The sequence below is a fragment of the Anastrepha ludens genome, chromosome 2 (assembly GCF_028408465.1).
Source record: "Anastrepha ludens isolate Willacy chromosome 2, idAnaLude1.1, whole genome shotgun sequence".
Lineage (NCBI taxonomy): Eukaryota > Metazoa > Arthropoda > Insecta > Diptera > Tephritidae > Anastrepha > Anastrepha ludens.
In genome coordinates this window covers 11,638,392-11,658,052 of record NC_071498.1, presented here as the reverse complement: position 1 = coordinate 11,658,052, position 19,661 = coordinate 11,638,392, and the positions used below count along the sequence as shown (strand labels likewise).

Below are 19,661 nucleotides of genomic sequence, written 5' to 3'. Positions count from 1 at the left end.
AATTCAATAAACATAATGAGTTCAGCGCTAGTTTATTTATATGTGTATGTAATTTAATTTCTATAGTAATTACGGATGCTCTCTTCATTTATTTATGTTTATTTATTTTTATTTTTTTAGTTTTTTAATTAATTAACGTTTCGTCTCTTTAAATAAATATATTTTATCTTTGCGTTTACTATGAACTAGCGACTATTTTCGAAATTTTCGTAATGTAAAAGTTTATAATAGTGAATTTATTAATACGTAACGTAAATAGGTATTTAAGTTATATTTAATATTGCAGCGTTTTACATAAGCGATACGTGTAATTTTAGTATATTTATTTATTTACTCTTTTTTAATTTGTATAATTACATTACATTTAAATAATTACTTGCAGCAGCAGCAAAAAAATAAGCCTCACCTAGAATAATGGAATTCAATGCATATCGTCAAACCGAAATGTAAATTATTGTAGAATTTATTTCACGTCAAAAATTTACGCCCCACTTATAACCATTTCCGAAGCCATTTCCGATAATAATTTGACAACTGCACATTTCCATCTCCAGTTGAGGCTTTATTATTAACCAGTTCGAAACATAGAAATTAACTTCTTAGCATTCGCAAAAATATGCGCTAATAATAAGTCAAATCTCTACTGCAGTATTTTGCATTTAGAAATTGAAGTAACTCTCATTTAAGTAGCATGATTTTAACAGAGATAGTTTATGCCTTCATTAGCAAATAATTTCTATTAATTAAACTTCGACATTTTTCTTAATATTTGTATTTATTATTATTTGAAATTCGGCGTGCCAAACCAACAAAATGCCTTACAAGCATCACAAACGTAGCTGCTGAGGTTGATAGACCACAATACAGTATGGCTTGAGTAGCACACAGTTGACCCAGGGTTATCTTCTATGTTCTAAAAGCACGCGCACAATGCAGTATGCATTCCTGCGCATCCCCGTTTTCACGGCACACGACACAATGCACATACAAATACTAAAAAATCGATTGAACACTTTGCTAAGAGGCAGACGTTAGGTGAGCAACGTCGGTTGTAAGTAAATCTGAACATTGAATGGCTCAAAAAAAATATATACATACAAATGTATAACAAATACAAAATAAATCTATTAGTGTGTTTGCCTGATGCCTGTTGCCAGGATGCAGCGAACAGCCGGCATTCAATGTGGTCGTTAGGTTGGACATATCATGATATATACATACATACATGCACATATAATAAATTAAATTAAAGATTTACAAAAATATATTTCGCAGCACTAATTAATGGCAGCAATAGACACTCGCACAATAACATAAGTCCTTTCCATTTTTACATCTCACTCTTCCTAAACTTTTTTTTTGTTTTTTGCGATAAACTTGAGGTTATGTTGATTATATCAGCTAACTGCGGTGATTAAAGTAAGCGGTAACGTTGGCTCTTGTGTATGCACAATTTTCATTAAAATATATATGTAAATAATGTGCTTTAATTTTATTTGTAGTACTGTTTTCTTTTGCAAATATGCATATCTGCTTTTCACTATTTGCACAAAAACGTAACATCAGACAAGTATATAAAATATGTATGTAGGTGTATTAGTGGTTTTTTTTGTTCCTTTCTATGTAGTATTTCTAATGTTAAGTAACCTATAATTTAGTTTTTGTTCTACAAATCAAATTATAAAATAGTTAAAGTAGTAAAAAAAATTTAATAACTTAAGACATAAATGGTTTGCCTGCCGTTTGGTAAAATAAAAAATATACTGTTCGCACTTGAAACTATCGAGAGCAGCAGCCCAACAGCCGGTGTGGCCAAACTTGTTTTGCTGAAATTCTGCTGCTGTCTGCTATGAACTATCAACTTTTGCAATATGCTGCTCCGTCGCTGTGTATGCAAGCCATAGGCATTGACTTCAAGACGCCATCATCATTAACATCGCTATCATCATCGTTGTTGTCATTGTCATTGTGTTCATCGTTGACATGCTATACTGTTGCCAATTTCATAAGTTTTGCAGGAAAGCCAATAATTTTGTCTCATAATTTTTATTCGATTCTATGTTGTGCAACGAGTGCCTTTCTTCGGGGAATACATGGAGGTCATAGGGTTTGTTTGCACGATTCAGCGCTGATATCAGTTGAGAGGTATGATAAAAGTGAACATTTTCATCGATGAGGCCGTGTATGAGAAGAAGACGATTTTCTCTGTGGGCAAAACAGAAAGCAGACGTTTAAATCATAAGGTTAAATAAATTTGTATGAAGTTCAACGTAATTTTATGAAATGAAAAAAAAATGTTCTTGCTTAAAACAGGATATTGTTATTTCTTTAACTTTTATATACCCTATGGTCAGAAAGTACCGGAAATGTTTAAATAAAACAAAACAGAGTTAAATTTCGGGCAAATTTATTTTAACTCCTTCAAAATATGAACCGTCTGAAGCAACACATATGTGCCAACCTTTAACCCAGTCCTCTGGTAGGCCGAGAAAAGGATGGCCTTCAGCTCCTTCGTCGCATTCTCTTTGATCCCCTATATCGACTGAAATCTCCTTCAACTTGGGAAACAAAAAGAAGTCGCACGGGGCCATGTCAGATGATTACGGTGCTTGCACGATGGTATTTACTTGGTGTTTGGTCAGATAATCCAGCACAATTTGGGCTCGGTGCGATGGCGTTATCATCATGCAAAATCCTAGAATTGTTTGCCCACATAATATTATTTATTGGCTGTCTGGCCTGATGGACGGTACTCATGGTGCACTACGCCTGGGCAACCGAAGAAAAGAGTCAACATCACCTTCCCGGTACTTTTTGATCATAGGGTACTTACATATATAATACATAATATTGAGATTTCATTTTATAACATGTGTAGAGATGATAATCAGTACAAGGTGAAAATTATCCTTTTATTTGAAAAAATTATTTTATTTCAAATGATATTCACTTACTCTTCGGGAAATGCGTGTACATAATTAAGCACAGAGCCCGCTGAATAGCCGCGTTTATTATTCTGTGGCAAATCCATATAGCGTTCCGTGTAGCCCGTATCATAATACTCCCAATTTGTAACGGGTGCCCCTGCAATTGCTATTTTGAAGACATCTGGATACTGCACTAGTCCCATTAAACTGAGGTAGCCGCCTATAAAATGTATTTTAAATAAGTTTACAAACAGTATGCACATTACACAAATAGAAAAAACAAATTGAGAAAACATACCATAAGACCAACCGTGTATAGCCACCCGATTCATATCGATGTAGCCCAACTGATCAGCTAATATGCGCAGCGCAGCCACTTGATCGTTAAGCTCCACTTGACCCATACGACAGCGTATGTGGGTTTCGAATTTCAAACCACGATGCCGTGAGCCACGCGAATCGATGCATATCACACAATAGCCTTGCGCAGCCAGCATATGCATGCGCAGCTGATGCTTGCCCTGCAAAGATGTAAATAAATTACTAAACCAGTCAATTTCGGAAGTCAGCTGGGGAACCAACTTTGAATGTATTATTGACTGTTTGCACCTCCGGACCACCGTACACATTGAGCACTGTCGGATATTTGATGCCCAGGTGGAAATTGTGCGGTTTGAACACCATCGCATATACGATATCACCTGATGGCAATTGCGGGCGGAACACTTGCGGGCAATATTGGGGCTCTGGCTTGCCGCCCTCATGTAAAAAGCCCACCAGTGACAGTTGTATGCCATTGACGCCACCGTTCTGGCAAGTTTGTGTAATGCGCATCACTTTGCAGGAAGGCAAACGCTGAATGTTGCAGTAAACTTGCAACATCAATTGACAGGACTGTAAAGAAGTTGAGAGCAAATAAATTTAGTGCCTTACCATTTCAATAAATTACGAAATAATTAATATTCGCACCTCATTAAACTCCACTTGATATGAGTAGCCGGGTTCAGTGAGCAAACGTATGTGCTCTGGCCGCTGCAAACTCACCACGTACAAGTGTTTTTCCAGCGGCGTGTCGCGCAGCCCAATGAAATAGACCAGCTGTTGCACCTTGTCCACCCAAATGTATCGATGCAAAACCTCCCATTCGCCCGAGGTGAGCGCAACCTAAAAGACATTTTTTTTTGTTAAAACCAATCCTTCCAAAACTACAAATTTGCTTTCATACTTTATTTATAATTCTGGGATGCAGCGTCACGCTATCAATGAAATCCGTATGCATATCCATGGCGCCCGATGTGGCCGAAGAGGTTGAATTCGTGCGACTACTCATTTCAAAATTATTCGCATTCGTATGCGTATCTTTGTAGCCATTCCGCGCACTCGCATTCAAACTGGATGTGACGAGATATAAATGTCTGAAGCCGGTCTCCTCAGAGGCCCACAAAAAGGTCACTGTTGTATCAGTAATTTCCAAAAAGTAAAGTAAATCATGCACATTGACCCAGGAGTCTGAAGTTTGTGAGTAAATCACCTATAACGACCAGTCAGTATCAAATTGGGCATTTTAGTGCATCAAATTCATATGAAAAAGGTAGGGGCAGTACCTGTATTGGGGATACAGCCCTGCAATATGGGCTTTTCCAGCAGTGATCGGCTGAGCCAGAGGGCGAAGACGCCGAACTAGTATACGTTTCACAGAAATTATCTAATGGTATAAGCACCACATCTAAGCGTTGCTGCTTCCGATTCATGCCTTGCATCCAAACGCTAAAATATAGAATTTCAATAAATTTACACATTTATATAAGGGGGTATCTGATTTGAAGATCTAAAAAAGGTTTATTCAACACAATCAGATGTTACTCACTAATTAGAATCGGGCGTCCATCCAACGCGCACAATATATTCTAGCCATGGAAACACCACCGATAACGTATACGGCAAATCCTTTATGCAAACGTCACTAATTTGTAGCGATTCACTAAGAACAAATTGCACCAATTTTAATTTCGACTTTGCGTTTGCTGTGCCAGCGCGGGGAAAACGATATTCTTCCATTTCTCCGGGCATCGCTTGTGAAGATGGAAATGTGTACAAACAGACGTCGGACTCGTCCACTTCCTCATAAACGATACGATAAACACCATCTTAAAATAATCATAGGAAATATCAGCAAGAGTCATCACTCGAAATTCAAATCATTTACCATCGGACTGTGGCTGCCACCAATAGCCCTGAAAGCGACTAAACTCCTCCAGCATTATGTGTGATGGCGAACCAGCGCTGAGAGGATCATCAGCAATAGAACGACGGCCATCGTGCGCGAAAGTCAAACGCTCTTCATGGCCACTGACTGTATGCGTGACCCATATATCGCTTCCACTAATATATGCAATCAGGTCCGAGTTTTGTGGGCAGATTTGTGGATCCAAAGCAGCCCATTGGGGGCATGTGCGCAATTGTGTAGGGAAAAGAGGGCTGGTCTGCAAGCAAACAAAAAAATATACTGTGGTTGTAGAAAAGAGGATTTCCGCAAGCTTTTCATATAGGCGCACAACGGCAAGTGAGAAACTCGTCCTTACACAGAATTTGTATCAAATTTTTACACGACATGTAACGAGCGGAAAACCCAACTAATAACGCTTTATCATACCCAAAAAGTAACAAGACTCCGACAATGGTTTCTGCCAGAGGGGCAAACAAATATAAGTGTATTGACGATTTAAAAATTTGCGTCTTCTTTTCCACATTCATATGGTTTTCGAACCCGGATCCAGTCGAATGAGTCTTTGGCGACCACATGTTTAGATTAGATTAGATTTGTGGAGTGTTGCACAAGTCAGCACTCAGTCAGGAGACTATCGTACTACACCCGGATAGATTTAAGTAGAAAGAATAGAGAGATAGGAAAGATAAAATGCGGATGGTAAGACGGAAAAATTAGTTTGAGGTCACTCTTTTACAAATCTCTTGGATTCATTGATTGAAGAGATCCGAAAGAGGGAGAGTATGAACTTTATCTATACTCACTATATCGCTACCCAATATCCTAAGTCTGATTCTGGAAAACGCCGGACAGCTACAGAGAAAATGCTCTGCAGGGTCGTCATCCTCAAGACAGGATAGGCCTATCGGGCTGTCGACGACCCCCATGGCAGCCATATGCTGACCCCAGACGTTGTGCCCTGTGATTTCACCCACCAGTACTCTCACGTCCGTTCTGCTGAGTTTTAGGAGAAAGGTCGCTATTTTCCTGTTCGGTTCTTTCACAAAGCACGAGTTCAACCCAGACCAACGTCCTCATGAAGTCGTCAATCCATAGTTGAATCGATGCAGAATTGACACCTAGAAATGTTTCAGGGCCTAGGGCCATACTTGCAGAGCCTTCATTAGCCAGTAATACACAATGTCCAGGCACCCAAATAAGACTAACTTTGTTGTGTTTTGCAACACTGTTCAGTTTTGTCTTCCATTCACCGACTAACTTCGTTTCCGCGACAGTCGGTTCTACGTTACCGAAACGACCCGGATTTATATCGGGCCAAGGACTGTCACTCCCTCCAGCAGCATTCCCCGTATGTAAGTATGGGGAATGTTTATGCTGCTACAACAACAACAGCATGGGTTAGCAAAGGCTTTCAGTGCAGCTTGACTGCAATACTGCTACGCCGCCACTCTTTCTCAATTAGCCAGTATGCCACGTTCAAGATGGCAAGGGCTTCCGTAAAGAATAAATAGAAAACTTCTACAACAATTTTTTTAATTATAAGTAGATACACAGGATGTGTTGAAAAAAATATTTATATGAGTGAAGTGAAGTGAAGCTCGCAGGCGGATTCTCGGATGTGATGCCGTCTCACCTCACACTATCAATATCCTTGATCTCCTTCCGCACTGGTGACTAAGGAGTCAAGTCGATTTAGCCATGTAATAAAACAAACCAGCAAAAGTATGGCTTCTGCGCCATACGTTAGGACGGGTATGATGAGAGCCTTGTAGAGTGTTAGTTTTAGTCGCCGAGAGAGGACTTTACTGCGCAATTGCCTAAATTTAATGCATTATGTCTTGATAAAATAGGCAACACCTTCGGGAAGAAAAAACATCAAATGTCAACGAGAATTTTGAACCACTTCAAACTTGCACTTTATTATACTAAAATTGAATTGGCTATACAACCGCGGGCCTAAAAGGTTTGAAATTTTTATCCAAATGGTATTTGATGTATGAGCTGTATTTTTATAAAACGTTAAGAGGTTAGAGCCGCGCGGCCGCAGTAGCCGAATGGGTTGGTGCGTGACTACCATTCGCAATTGACAGAGAAAACGGATATCGGTATCAAGGGACAATGCTCTGTTGTTTTGTGTTACGTGGTAGTAATGTTGTAAGAGTGTAAAATTTTAATAGATCTGGTTTAGAAAGGACCTTACTATATTACAAGTTTTCAGTATAACAGCTTTTTGTATTTGTGCGTGTGTTTTTTCGTTTATATTTATTGATTTTAGGTTTTGTATGAAAGTGTTGTGTAATATTCCTGTTCCTGAAATAATAATTGGCACTATTTTCACTTCATTTTGTTTCCATATGTTTTTGATTTCTTGCGCAAGCTCTATGTATTTTTCAATTTTTTCTGTATATTTGCTGTGTATATTAACGTCATTAGGGACACTTATTTCAATGAACTGTGTGGTTTTTTCTTTCTTATCTATGATTGTTATATCTGGTCTATTGCCTATTATTGTCTTATCAGTTTATATGGTTCTGTCCCAGTATAGTTTAAAGTCTTCGTTTTCTAGTATGGTTTCAGGTGTATATTCATAATATGGTGTTGTGTCATTAGTTAAGTTCAGAAATGTGGCTATTTCCTTGTGGAGGATTTTGGCTACTGTATTGTGTCTTTGTGTGTATTTTGTCCCAGCGAGCATTGGGCATCCCGCTGTTAGATGGTCTATAGTTTCTGTGTATATGTTACATTTACGGCATCTGTCGGATTGGTTGAATCTTTTATTATGTATTTTCTGTAGTTTCTTGTGGCTATGATTTGGTCTTGTATTCCAATGATGAATCCTTCTGTTTCTGCTTGTAGATCTCCTTTTCTTAGCCACGTATATGTGTTTTGCTGATCTATGTTGACATTGTTAACTAATAGGACTATCAATAAGTTCGTGCGGTTTTACAACAGATGGCGTAACTTGATTATTATTCCATCGATCCACATTTCCAAACATTCATTGGAGAGCTACTGTCGTAAGGCACAAACGTCAGTATAAGTTTTTTATTTGAAGCGTAAACAACAATATTTTTACCACACTTGAAAATGTCGAATTTCGTGCCAAATAATGTGTTTTTGCGGGGAATTCTTCTTCATTATTTTAATATGAAGAAAAAAGCAGCCGAAAGTCATCGTATCTTGGTGGAAGTTTATGGTGAGCATGCTCTATCTGAGCGAACGTGCCAGAAGTGGTTTGCACGCTTTAAAAGTGGTGATTTTGGCTTGGAAGACGAAGAACGCGAGGGTGCGCCGCCAAAGTTCATGGATACCGAATTGGAGGAATTGCTCGATCAAGATCCGGCTCAAACGCAAGAAGAGGTTGCAAAAACTTTGGGAGTTGATCAATCAACCATTTCCAAACGTTTAAAAGCCATGGGAATGATCCGAAAGGTAGGCCATTGGGTGCCGTATGAATTGAAGCCAAGAGACGTTGAACGCCGTTTTATGGCATGCGAACAACTGCTTCAACGGCACAAAAGAAAGGGTTTTTTGCATCGAATTGTGACTGGCGATGAAAAGTGGGTCCATTACGACAATCCAAAACGTCGGGCAACGTATGGATACCCTGGCCATGCTTCAACATCGACGTCGGCGCAGAATATTCATGGCCTGAAGGTTATGCTGTGTATCTGGTGGGACCAGCTGGGTGTTGTGTATTATGAGCTACTGAAACCGAATGAAACGATTACGGGGGATGTCTACCGACGACAATTGATGCGTTTGAGCCGAGCACTGCGAGAAAAACGGCCGCAATACGCCGATAGACACGACAAAGTTATTTTGCAACATGACAATGCTCGGCCACATGTTGCACAAGTGGTCAAAACATACTTAGAAACGCTCAAATGGGATGTCCTACCCCACCCGCCGTATAGTCCAGACCTTGCGCCATCCGATTACTATCTCTTCCGATCGATGCAACATGGCCTGGCTGACCAGCACTTCCGTAATTACGATGAAGTCAAAAAATGGATCGATTCGTGGATTGCGGCAAAACCGACCGAATTTTACACAAAGGGAATCCGTGAATTGCCAGAAAGATGGGAAAAAGTAGTAGTAAGCGATGGACAATATTTTGAATATTAAATTTGTAACCATTTTACGTCAATAAAGTTTCAAATTTCGAAAAAAAACCGCACGAACTTATTGATAGTCCTATTATATGTGGGTGTTTTCCGTGTATTTGTTTTTGTTTCCATGCTGCTAGGGTTTCTTCTATTGTATGTTTTGGTAGAATAAGTCTTTGGTTGTTGAGGTTAAGGGGCGTTAGTTCTTTGTCTGCTATTCCTATTGCTTTATGAAGGGATGTGTCTTGGTTGTTATTATTATTATTATTTATTTATTAAATTATAATTACCACCAGCCAACATCAGGCCACACCCTTTGTTGCGGAACGCACAGCAGGACCAACGCAGACAACATCACGCATCCCTCACCCCCCGAGTTACGACAACCCTCCCGCGAAGCTTCAAGCTTCTGCAACTAAACTGCAACGGACTTACGAGCAAGATTGACGAGATAGTCGACTTCATGAGCCGGTTCGGAATTAAGATAGCTGCGGTCCAGGAGACAAAACAGCACGCTAGCTCACCCCTGATCACCAGGGACGGTACAATGTGCACAGAAAGGACCGCGAGCGAGATAACGGTGGTGGCCTAGCGTTCATAGTCCACCATTCAGTGCAGTATCGTCTTATCGATGAAGGCATCGACCGCAGGGACAGCACCTTAGAACGTCCGGTCAGGCGTTGCCGAGCTCGAAATATATAATATTTACATACCCCCTGTCCCCTGCTGCCCGGCAGGATATCTCCCTGATATTGGTGCGCTCATCAGGGGAGAAAACTGATTGGTAGTAGGTGACTTTAACGCGCATCACGATCTTTGGCATTCAAGCCTGCCAAATGATCGTAGGGGACAGCTATTGGCAGAGCAGATAGACGATTCGACGTTCAGCACTGTAAACGACGACGCCCCCACCAGGGTAGTGGGCAATTGCAGCAGCTCGCCTGACATAACAATTGCTAGCGCTGGTCTGATAAATAGCATAACCTGGCGACCTATGCTATCGGTTGCATTCACTTGCCCATACCTGCTTGCCATACGCCGCGGCTCGCTTCATACCTGCTGGACGGATCCGGGAATTACGTCCCAATTTCCCAGCTGAAGCAGCCGCTCTGATGAACGAGCGTCACCGTTCAAAAGGCTTTCGATACAGTCAGCCACGCCACGCTACTAGATGACATTTTACAGTCGACACTCCCGCCAGGGCTGAAGAGGTGGACCGCGAACTACCTGAGTGGTCCTCACTCGTCGGTGATATTTCGAGACCAAACGTCAAAACAGAGAAAAATAAAGCAAGGAGTAGCGCAGGGTGGTGTCCTTTCACCCTTGCTTTTTAATTTCTATATTTCGAAACACCCCCAGCCACCAGAGGGAGTCTCACTGGTCTCATACGCCGACGACTGCACGATAATGGCGTCGGGCAATGACATTGATGGCCTATGCGCCAAAGTAAACGACTACCTCGCCCGCCTTTCTCGCTTCTTCACTGCGAGAAACTTAAAACTTTCTCCCACTAAATCTACGGCGACCCTTTTTACCACCTGGACAAAGGAGGTCAAGCTGCAACTTCAGGTGCACGTCGATGATACCCCAATACCAACGGTAAATAACCCAAGAATATTGGGAGTCACCTTTGACAGCTTGCTCTCCTTCTCAGCGCACACAACCGCTATTGCAACGAGGGTACAGAATCGCAACAAGGTCCTCAAGTCGCTTGCCGGCAGCACTTGGGGCAAAGACAAAGAAATGTTGCTGTCGACTTTCAAAGCAATAGGTCGACCGGTTCTAAACTATGCTGCACCTGTCTGGTCGCCTGGAACCAGTGATACGCAGTGGACGAAGCTCCAGACTTGTCAAAATACTGCTATTAGGACCGCGACAGGATGTCTCCTAATGTCCGCAATCCAACACCTGCACGACGAGGCTCACATGCTCCCTGTAAAGGAGCACAACGAAATGCTCGGCAAGCAGTTTCTGCTAGGGTGTTACCGCAGGCCTCACCCATGCAGACACCTGCTTGTGCCTGAGCCACCTCCCAGGCACATCAGGAGACATCTCCTTAATTACGTGGTCGAGATCCAGGATAAAACTGACAGAGCACTCCAGGATCAGACAGTGTACAGACAGGCCATAAACGAATTTCATCGGGAGACCGTTACCATCTTCCTAAGCTCCCGACCCCCGAAATATCGGAGTCCAATCACCACCTATCGCAGACGAAGAGCTCCAGCTTCCCCGAGAGTCCCGCGTAACTTTGGCACAATTACGTTTTGGATACTGTAGCAGGTTAAACTCCTACCTATCCATAATCGACCCCGACATACCAAACATATCGCACCCTAAATACAAAAGGGTCACAACTCAAAATGTTCCACCCTCGAGCTTGACTTGTTTACAGTAGCACAGAAAACAAACTATGTGACATATCACGCTGAAATTTGCCATGTAAGCTTATAACAGTCCTACCAAAAAACAAAAAAAATATTTTTGCCATATGTCATCCGCGGACCGTTTTATTGATAACGTCTCGTTCATATTTGAGCAGAAGTAACATTTTGAGTTGTGACCCTTTTGTATTTAGGGTGCGATATGTCCGGCATGTGAAGGCACCCCGCACGACACTAACCACCTTTTCACATGCCCTATAAAACCCACTCATCTAACACCTCTCTCCCTCTGGACCCAACCCGTCGAAACAGCTAGTTTCCTGGGCCTACCGTTAGATGAGCTAGACGAAGGCGACCGGTAACTACACTACACTGACAGGGCGAAGATACTGCTACAACAACAACAACAATAATTATTAATTTTTTTTTTTTTCATTTTGCTAAAGTCAAGTCGAAACATGATGAATTAATGCTTTGTTTTTGTTTTTGTCAAATAAGGTAATTGACTAGCAAAAAAAAAATTATTGAATATCATCATTTTTACGGGCCTCTGACTATCCCTAACCCCTTAAAGAAAACTAAAAAACAGGAAAAAAGTAGAAAAAACTGATTAAAATAACGCAATGCTATTATTTTGTCCATAAGTGTACATACTTGTCAATATGTATTTCGTCAGATGTCTAGTCGAGCTTCTCCTCTAACTTGTATGCCCCCTCTCCCCTCCGCTACGGCAGTTGCTGTGCAAAAACTCTTACAAAGATCGACAATTCACGACGACATTTCATACAATAACAACATAAATGTACATTAATTTTGTTATCACTATATATTGCTCATATACTTGAGTCCAATATATTCCGGTTTTTCTATAATAAATGTACCGCTTATTTTATTAATGAAACTGAAAGCTTAAAATCACAGAAAATTTAACCTATGATCTTGCACGTTTTCAGCTCGCAAGTAATAAATAGAAACTATATAAAGTTTTAATCTAAAGCGCCTATACAAACATAAATACAGATATTTTTGTGTGTGCAAGTAGATTATGCCAATTGTTTTATTACTATTTATAGACTTCAAAATACTAATTAACGAAATTTCTTGGTTGGTGGGCACATTAGTGTCTGTCCAAATCATACAAATTGACAAACTGATTAGAATTGTTATGAGAACGCACTCGTGTCTACTGTGGGAAATCGAAAGCGAATTGGTCACAGCACTCATTGTATGACTAAGCGATCAAAATTAGCACATAAAACATATTAGTTTTAGTATAGCGATTTTCAATACAATCAAAATTGCAACAAGCTAAATACTTAAGGAAAGAAAACTGTATTTACACAATTAAAAAAGTAGGTCGCAAGGTAAGCAATGCAATATTGAATGTGCCGCCTGAACCGGTTTAATGAGTTTTAAAGAGCCAGATTAATCGGATTATTTTCGTTGTTTTTCTTATCAATACGAAATCACTGTAATAATTTTCTGAGACGAAAAGGTGTATGTACATGTATGTATGTATGTATGTACATACACAGGAATTTTGTAAATGTATAAGTAATCTTAGGCATAATGTGTGGTTATTTTTAAATTAATTATTTTATTATTAATTGGTATTCAAAAGGTTCTGCACGGCTTTTATGGCACATAGCAGATAGCTTATAACACGAAACAAAGCTAACAGACTAAATAAATAAAAAGTAATGTTATTAAAACCCACTAAGCTAATATTAGTAAAATTTTAATATTAGTGCAGTCAGCCCGTCTGTTTACAGTGGCACGAGCAAATACTTGTACAATATGCATTTCTTTACAAAAAGTAGAAGCGGAGAAGATAGATATGAACAAAGATAAAATTTGTATGGCAATTCTTGTTGCTATTGTCTTGAAGACAAAGCGGTAAGGATGGAAAAATAAAACGTGTTTGGATACCAAGCGATGTTTACTTCATTAAAACTTCATTTTATTTGCTTTTCTAATATTTATAGCAATGGCAAACCTTCGAGTGTATTTCTGCCATTCGTAAGCGGGCGGCGTAAAATTGTAGGTCGCTCCATTTGTGGAACAACACCAAGACGCATGCCACAAATAGGAGGAGGAGCTCAGCCAAACAACCAAAAAGCGTGTAAGCACCAATTATATATACATATATATATACATATATTATTCAAATTACGCACAATTTACTTTTTTCCCCCTTGTTCACTCCACTCGGAAACATAATCTATTTTGCTTTCTGACAGGTTAGGTGATTAGCCTGCCGCTACCAGTCCTAAATAGTGGGTATGCCCACCTGTAGTTGCTTAGGAACAACGCCTTCTTACTGTTTAGAGCGCCATCTTTGTTTCACATTTTTCTGCCCCAGGAGGATCGCACAGGTGGTTGAGGACTTCGCTAAATTTGGTGTGTCTGCGCTGTGGCAATGCAATGTGTAACGGTTTTTGTTTTTTATAGCAAGTAATGCACAGACTTTTGCGGGAGTACGGATGGGAAGGATATGGTTTTGGGGTTGAGGTATGAAATAAGTTTTTTTTTTTTTAGAAACTGGGAAGATAAGTTTAGAAAAGTGCGAGGACCATGCTTGCTTTACATGCGATACGAACCCACAACCTCTGCGATGGCAGGCTAGTACACTTACGCTAGACTATCCAGGCCGCTTTAAAGAAATATACAGATCTTTAAAGACGGGATTTTATACGAGATCTACACTCCTTCAATTTGTTTAGAAAATTTTAAAAGAATTTAGCTTACGAAAAACAAATTATATAGACTAAATGTGCAGGGTGTTTTTTTAGCCGCATGAGAACTATCGACATCGATAACTATGGTTTAACAGCTGAGAATGGCAAACTGGAATCGTTTAACTCCAGAACAACGCTTCCAAATGGTGAATTTTTACTTTGAAAAAAATTATAAAAAATAAATAAATAAATAAATCTCTTCGCGACGTTCATAAAGCACTGGCGGCATCATCGGTTCTTATTTCTTCCGAAGTGAGAAAGGAGCTGCCGTTACGGTAAATGGCGAGCGCTATCGAGCCATGCTAATTGAATTTTGGCTAACAAAAATTAATCAGCTTAACATCGAAAACATTTAGTTCCAGCAAGACGGCGCATGTGCCATATAGCGGGCTTAACAAACGATTTATTGCAATATTCAACCCACCATTGACGCCATACGGTCAACATTGAACTCATGAAACGGACCATGACACCGGCAGCCATTTCTACGTTGCCGGAATGACCCAGTAAACTGGCTCTGTCTAGTGTACCGTACTCCACCATGGCACTCGTAGGCGCGGCGGACATATGCGGAATAGCATATTCAAAGAATAAATGCCATGAAATTGTTTACCAGATAATATAATAATAATAAAAATTCATTTCAACAGTATTTCTGTTTTGCATTATCATTTTAAGTTCTACAGCTCTTAGAAAATGGCATACTTATGTAGTGAACTTTACATGTGCTTCTAAAGTAAAATGAATAGTCCTGATTGTCTCATAAATTCAAAGATTCGAGTGTTTACCTAAAGCGAAAAAATATTAGTGCATAGGCAGTCAGAACAAAAGCGACTTTAATAATTATGTAAACTCAATGGTTTGATTAATGTAGGTATACTAGTTTAAAAAGTCAAAAATGAGTTTTGGATTAACAAAATGATTTGAAACGTTTTCAGTATACACTAAACATAGTTTAATATCAATCTGGTCATTAAGAAAAAAACAGAAGAATAGATGAATGGAATAATTGAAAAAAATTTTTAAATATGCAATATCACTTACATTATATCCTGTATCAAGGCATTGGTACAGATCACTGAAGCAGGGAAACACTATTTTTCCACTTGGCTTGTGCAATTCAAAAGAAGTAATTCCCCACGTTGAGAGTCTTTTTCGTTCCTGCAATAGTTGAAATTCTCTGGACCAGGGATTTACACCACCACTTGCGGTCGCCGCAAACACACTTGACATGGGCTGTTGTAATACTATCTTCCATTGGAGTCTAAAACAAATCCAATTGCAATACTCGACGCATAAATAGTACGTATTTTTAACAAACCTTTTGCTTTGGCTATATCTGGCAAAAGATGACCCCAATACAGGTGATGATGTTTGTGAAGAAACTGGCGTTGGCAAACGACTACCCGCAACATCCTCACTCGTACTGCCACCCTTCGTTATGCCAATGCCGCTACCAACTGAGGCACCAGCAACGATACCATCCATATCAGAAGTGGATGAGTCACTTTGCGCCACAGTTTCTTCAGCAGCGTTCATATTTATGTCGGCATACAGCAAAGTTGGCTCCCACGCATTTGGCGGTGTACTGAGAAAGTAGCAACGTACCCGGCCATCAGATAACGTGCGAAACTGTATATTCGATGGCATCATGCTTGATAAATTGATCAGCTGCTTTCGCATATCGTTAACGATCGCTTTAATCTCTGACCATGTCTTCTTGGGTGTTGGTGCTGGAACGTGACGATTGTCATCTTCGTCGTCATCCTCACAGTCGTCGTCATCATCTAATTCATCCATATTCGGAGGTTTGCCACTTGTTGGTGAGCTAAGATGATTTGATAGCGCTGAAGCAGCAGCAACAACGACAGCGGCTGCTTCTGCAGTTGTCGCATGAGCCGCAGCAGCTACTGTCGAGATTGGTGATGTCAAGGAGTTCAAAGCTTGACCAAGAGAAGAATACAAGGCATTTGCGGTGGTACCCAGTGAACTAATACTACTAGGTGTGCTGGCAGCGCTCTGAGTGCGATCCCCAGATACGCGCGACGTAAAACCATCCAAGAAATCGATGAATGATGTCGTAGTTATACGTTCCGATGGTGGTGATTCTGATAACTCTGCCAGCGAGTTTGTGGCATTCATTAACTCGAGGAAAGTTGTTATACGTTCCGCCGGTGGTGATTGTGCTGATAACTCTGCCAGCGGACTGCTGGCGTTTATGTTCCCAACATTATTGCTGTTGTTGATGTGGTTGGTTAAAATAGCGCTTGTGCCACTGATGCTACTACTCAACGGCGCTATACTAGCTGCTGAGGTGGTAGTAGTGGTCGGTGCTGATTGAAGACGATTCCGCTGTTGAGTCAAAGATGTGTCCATTTTATGTTAAATATGTATGTATTTGTAATCGTACTGCGGCCTGACACGGTTTTAAAGATTCTGAAAAATCTTCACTTTTCTAAGGACAATTATGCGTATGATGATTTTGGCTTAGATCTTTGCTGACGGACAATTTTATAACTTTCCTCTATGGCAACTTAAGAGTCTTGAGTATTATTATATTATATCACTGTGAAAGAAGCTTTAAAGATTTTCACAAAACACGATAAATCCAGTGTACGCTGAACATTTAATATCGGTTGTTTAAACGATAGCTAGGTCTCAGGCGTTTCAAAATTGTATTTTTCTTTGAAAACTAAAGGTGTGCATATTTTATGTGAAAACGCGTAGTACGAAACCCAAATTTACTAAAACTCGAATCTCACTGTAATGCTCTCTATGTCTTATTCTTAACAATGAGTACGTTTTATGTTTAGTTCTATTTCAATACAAATTAAATATTTGTCTCCTCTATCTCCCGTCTTTGTTTTTAATGGTACATGTAAACAAGTCAAAATTTACTTGAAAGGTATTTACCCGTATTTCAATTTATCCCTGTACTTCTAAATGTATTTGATGCGTCCTTAATCGCTTTACTGTAGCTTAATTGTCCTGTCAGAGAACGTCCAGTTCCAAATTCATCCCCTCTAATTTTTTATTTTACATTTTACTACGAGTGATACGAAAGACGGGGGAAAGCAGAATCATTAAAATATATGTTACACTTCTTATAGCCTTCGTCAGTTCGCTTTTGTCACATTGTTTGTCTTTAGCCATCCAGCCTACAGCTATACATACATATGTACATATCTTTATCTTTTAGTCAAATCTTGCTAACATCCAGTCAGATTTTACTGAAACAAAGTTCCGACCGTCTTTGTTGTTTCAAAATGGTATATCTTCATCAATTTGACTCTGGTTCTATTGTTGCTCGCCCTACTCAAAATCAAAAACAAAAAAAAACTTTGCCTAGTCATTTTAGCCGTATAGTGATATGGTACCTCTTCTGCGACACACGATCTATGCATTCTGATGCGTTGTTCCATTGTTGTTATTGCTACTGCTGCTATCCGTCCGTCCAGTCAGTCAACTGTTGTCACACTGACAGTTGGTTTTGTTTTGATATTGAATTGTTTTTGCACTTGACAGTTGCTCTGCTATTTTCCAATAAGTGAAAGCTAACAATTCCAAATTATTTCAATACGGCACAAACAATAATTAATCCTTACTCTGCACGTCATGAACATTTTTAGCAAAACGCATCGCTAATTTACAAATTTTACAAACTCAATGTTCAATATTCCCCTAATATTTTGTCCAGCATCGCAACTAAATATCAATTTACTTCCAATGCCAAATCATATATATGTATACGGATATATGTATGTATAACCAATTCCTTTGATGCTATTAAACTATTTAATTTTCAACGCACTTTCTTTCGGCGCTTTTTGTACATATTTCACTTTCATGCAATGCCCACTTTGTTTTATCTAGACTAAAATTAATATTCTATAAAAGACCACAATTTTATAATTGCGTATTCGAAGTTGTTTTTCACACCAATTGCTAGATTAATGTAATGTATAATCTTCATTGACATTTTAAGCTACACTCTTCTTCTTCCTGTTGATCACAAGCACAATAGATTCAAACAAGTCCTCACGTAAAAAAGCTAAACATAATTCACTGATGGCCTCATGTTCTATTATCTTGCATCCAAGTTACACGCTCAAAATTTTGCTGCTTGTCAAAATCAGAGGAATTGAGAGGTATAACGTTGGCTAAATAGGTAAATTTATTTTCAAGATGCCGTCGTCAAGGAAACAAAGCCAAATGCGGTAAGAAAATATGGTAGCCAGTTTTTTAAATTATCATTCATTTGTTTGTAAAAATGTATGTCAATGTACATATATTGTGGCTTTTATTTAGATTAGAACATCATATGGAGACGTATTTACTAAACGGGAAAACAGTGATGGCGACTTCTGAAATTATACTCGCTTACATCATGCGTTTGCTAACTTACAGCCAATGTTAATACAAAACTGGAATATGTGTTCATTCATCGTTAATATGACGAACGATTCATATTCAATAGAACTTCGTGGCTTTTTTATACTTCTGTGAATCGCAATACTTCACAACTTTAATGAATTTTATCCAGCATTTGATAGTGGCAGCAACTTTGAAAACCGAAAATTCATTTGTGAGAATTGTGATTAGTTCTTTAACTTTATCGTCTCGCTATTTTTATTGATTGCCCCGAGCTTCTTGAGAGAATTTTGTTTAATATTCCTACCAGCGCCAGGCGGAGGAGGAGCTCGGCCAAACACAGATTCCGTTGTTGTTTTTGTTGTTGTAGCAGCATAAACATTCCCCGTATTTACATACGGGGAATGCTGCTGGAGTGACAGTCCTTGGCCGGATATAAATCCGGGCCGTTTCGGTAACGTAGAACCGACTGTCGTGGAAACGACACAGATCCCGTCGAAGCTCACAGTTGTTCTATGCAGACTTTCTTAGGTCTCTGTATACTAGTAATGACCTATTACCAGCGCCTCAATTAAGTTCAATGGAATCTCAAACTATATCGAGATTAATTTTCCAGGAAGAAAAATTTGCTTCATGCATGGAATTCCTATTATAAGTATTGAAACTCTATTATTCCTACTTACATCTAAAATATGTACAGGGTCCATATATGAATTTATTATATTTATTTATTATTCATGGGCTAAGTGAATAGATTAATAAACAAATATTGTAAAAATAAAGCTGACACATTTTGAAGTTACTCTTATTAATTGACATATATAGTCCATAGATTCTTCTTACATAGTGAAATTAATTGTTAAGAATGGCCATGGAATAGAAATGAAATGTACGAAAATATAACC

General features: G+C 39.3%; 1 protein-coding gene across 1 annotated transcript; it reads right to left on the bottom strand.

The window, feature by feature from the left end:
• Positions 1–1,437: 1,437 nt before the first annotated feature.
• Positions 1,438–18,357, bottom strand: LOC128863239 (dipeptidyl peptidase 9). The gene is made up of 12 exons (XM_054102316.1): positions 17,991–18,357; positions 15,707–16,963; positions 15,430–15,649; positions 5,134–5,410; positions 4,795–5,074; positions 4,532–4,694; positions 4,153–4,458; positions 3,897–4,091; positions 3,510–3,821; positions 3,226–3,448; positions 2,955–3,147; positions 1,438–2,205 (listed from the first exon to the last, which is right to left on the bottom strand). Exons 2-12 carry the CDS (start codon positions 16,759–16,761, stop codon positions 2,004–2,006), a joined length of 3,426 nt encoding a protein of 1,141 aa, XP_053958291.1. The 5' UTR covers positions 16,762–16,963; positions 17,991–18,357; the 3' UTR covers positions 1,438–2,003.
• Between the last annotated feature and the right edge of the window lie 1,304 nt (positions 18,358–19,661).

What these genes read in the sequence shown, in the direction of transcription:
- LOC128863239 (XM_054102316.1), bottom strand. Translation starts at nt 16,761, where the DNA reads ATGGACACATCTTTGACTCAACAGCGGAATCGTCTTCAATCAGCACCG. An exon ending in GTGGCAGCCACAGTCCGATG is followed by an intron (nt 5,075 to 5,133) that starts GTAAATGATTTG and finishes GATTATTTTAAG; the next exon opens with ATGGTGTTTATCGTATCGTT. An exon ending in TATACACGGTTGGTCTTATG is followed by an intron (nt 3,148 to 3,225) that starts GTATGTTTTCTC and finishes TACATTTTATAG; the next exon opens with GCGGCTACCTCAGTTTAATG.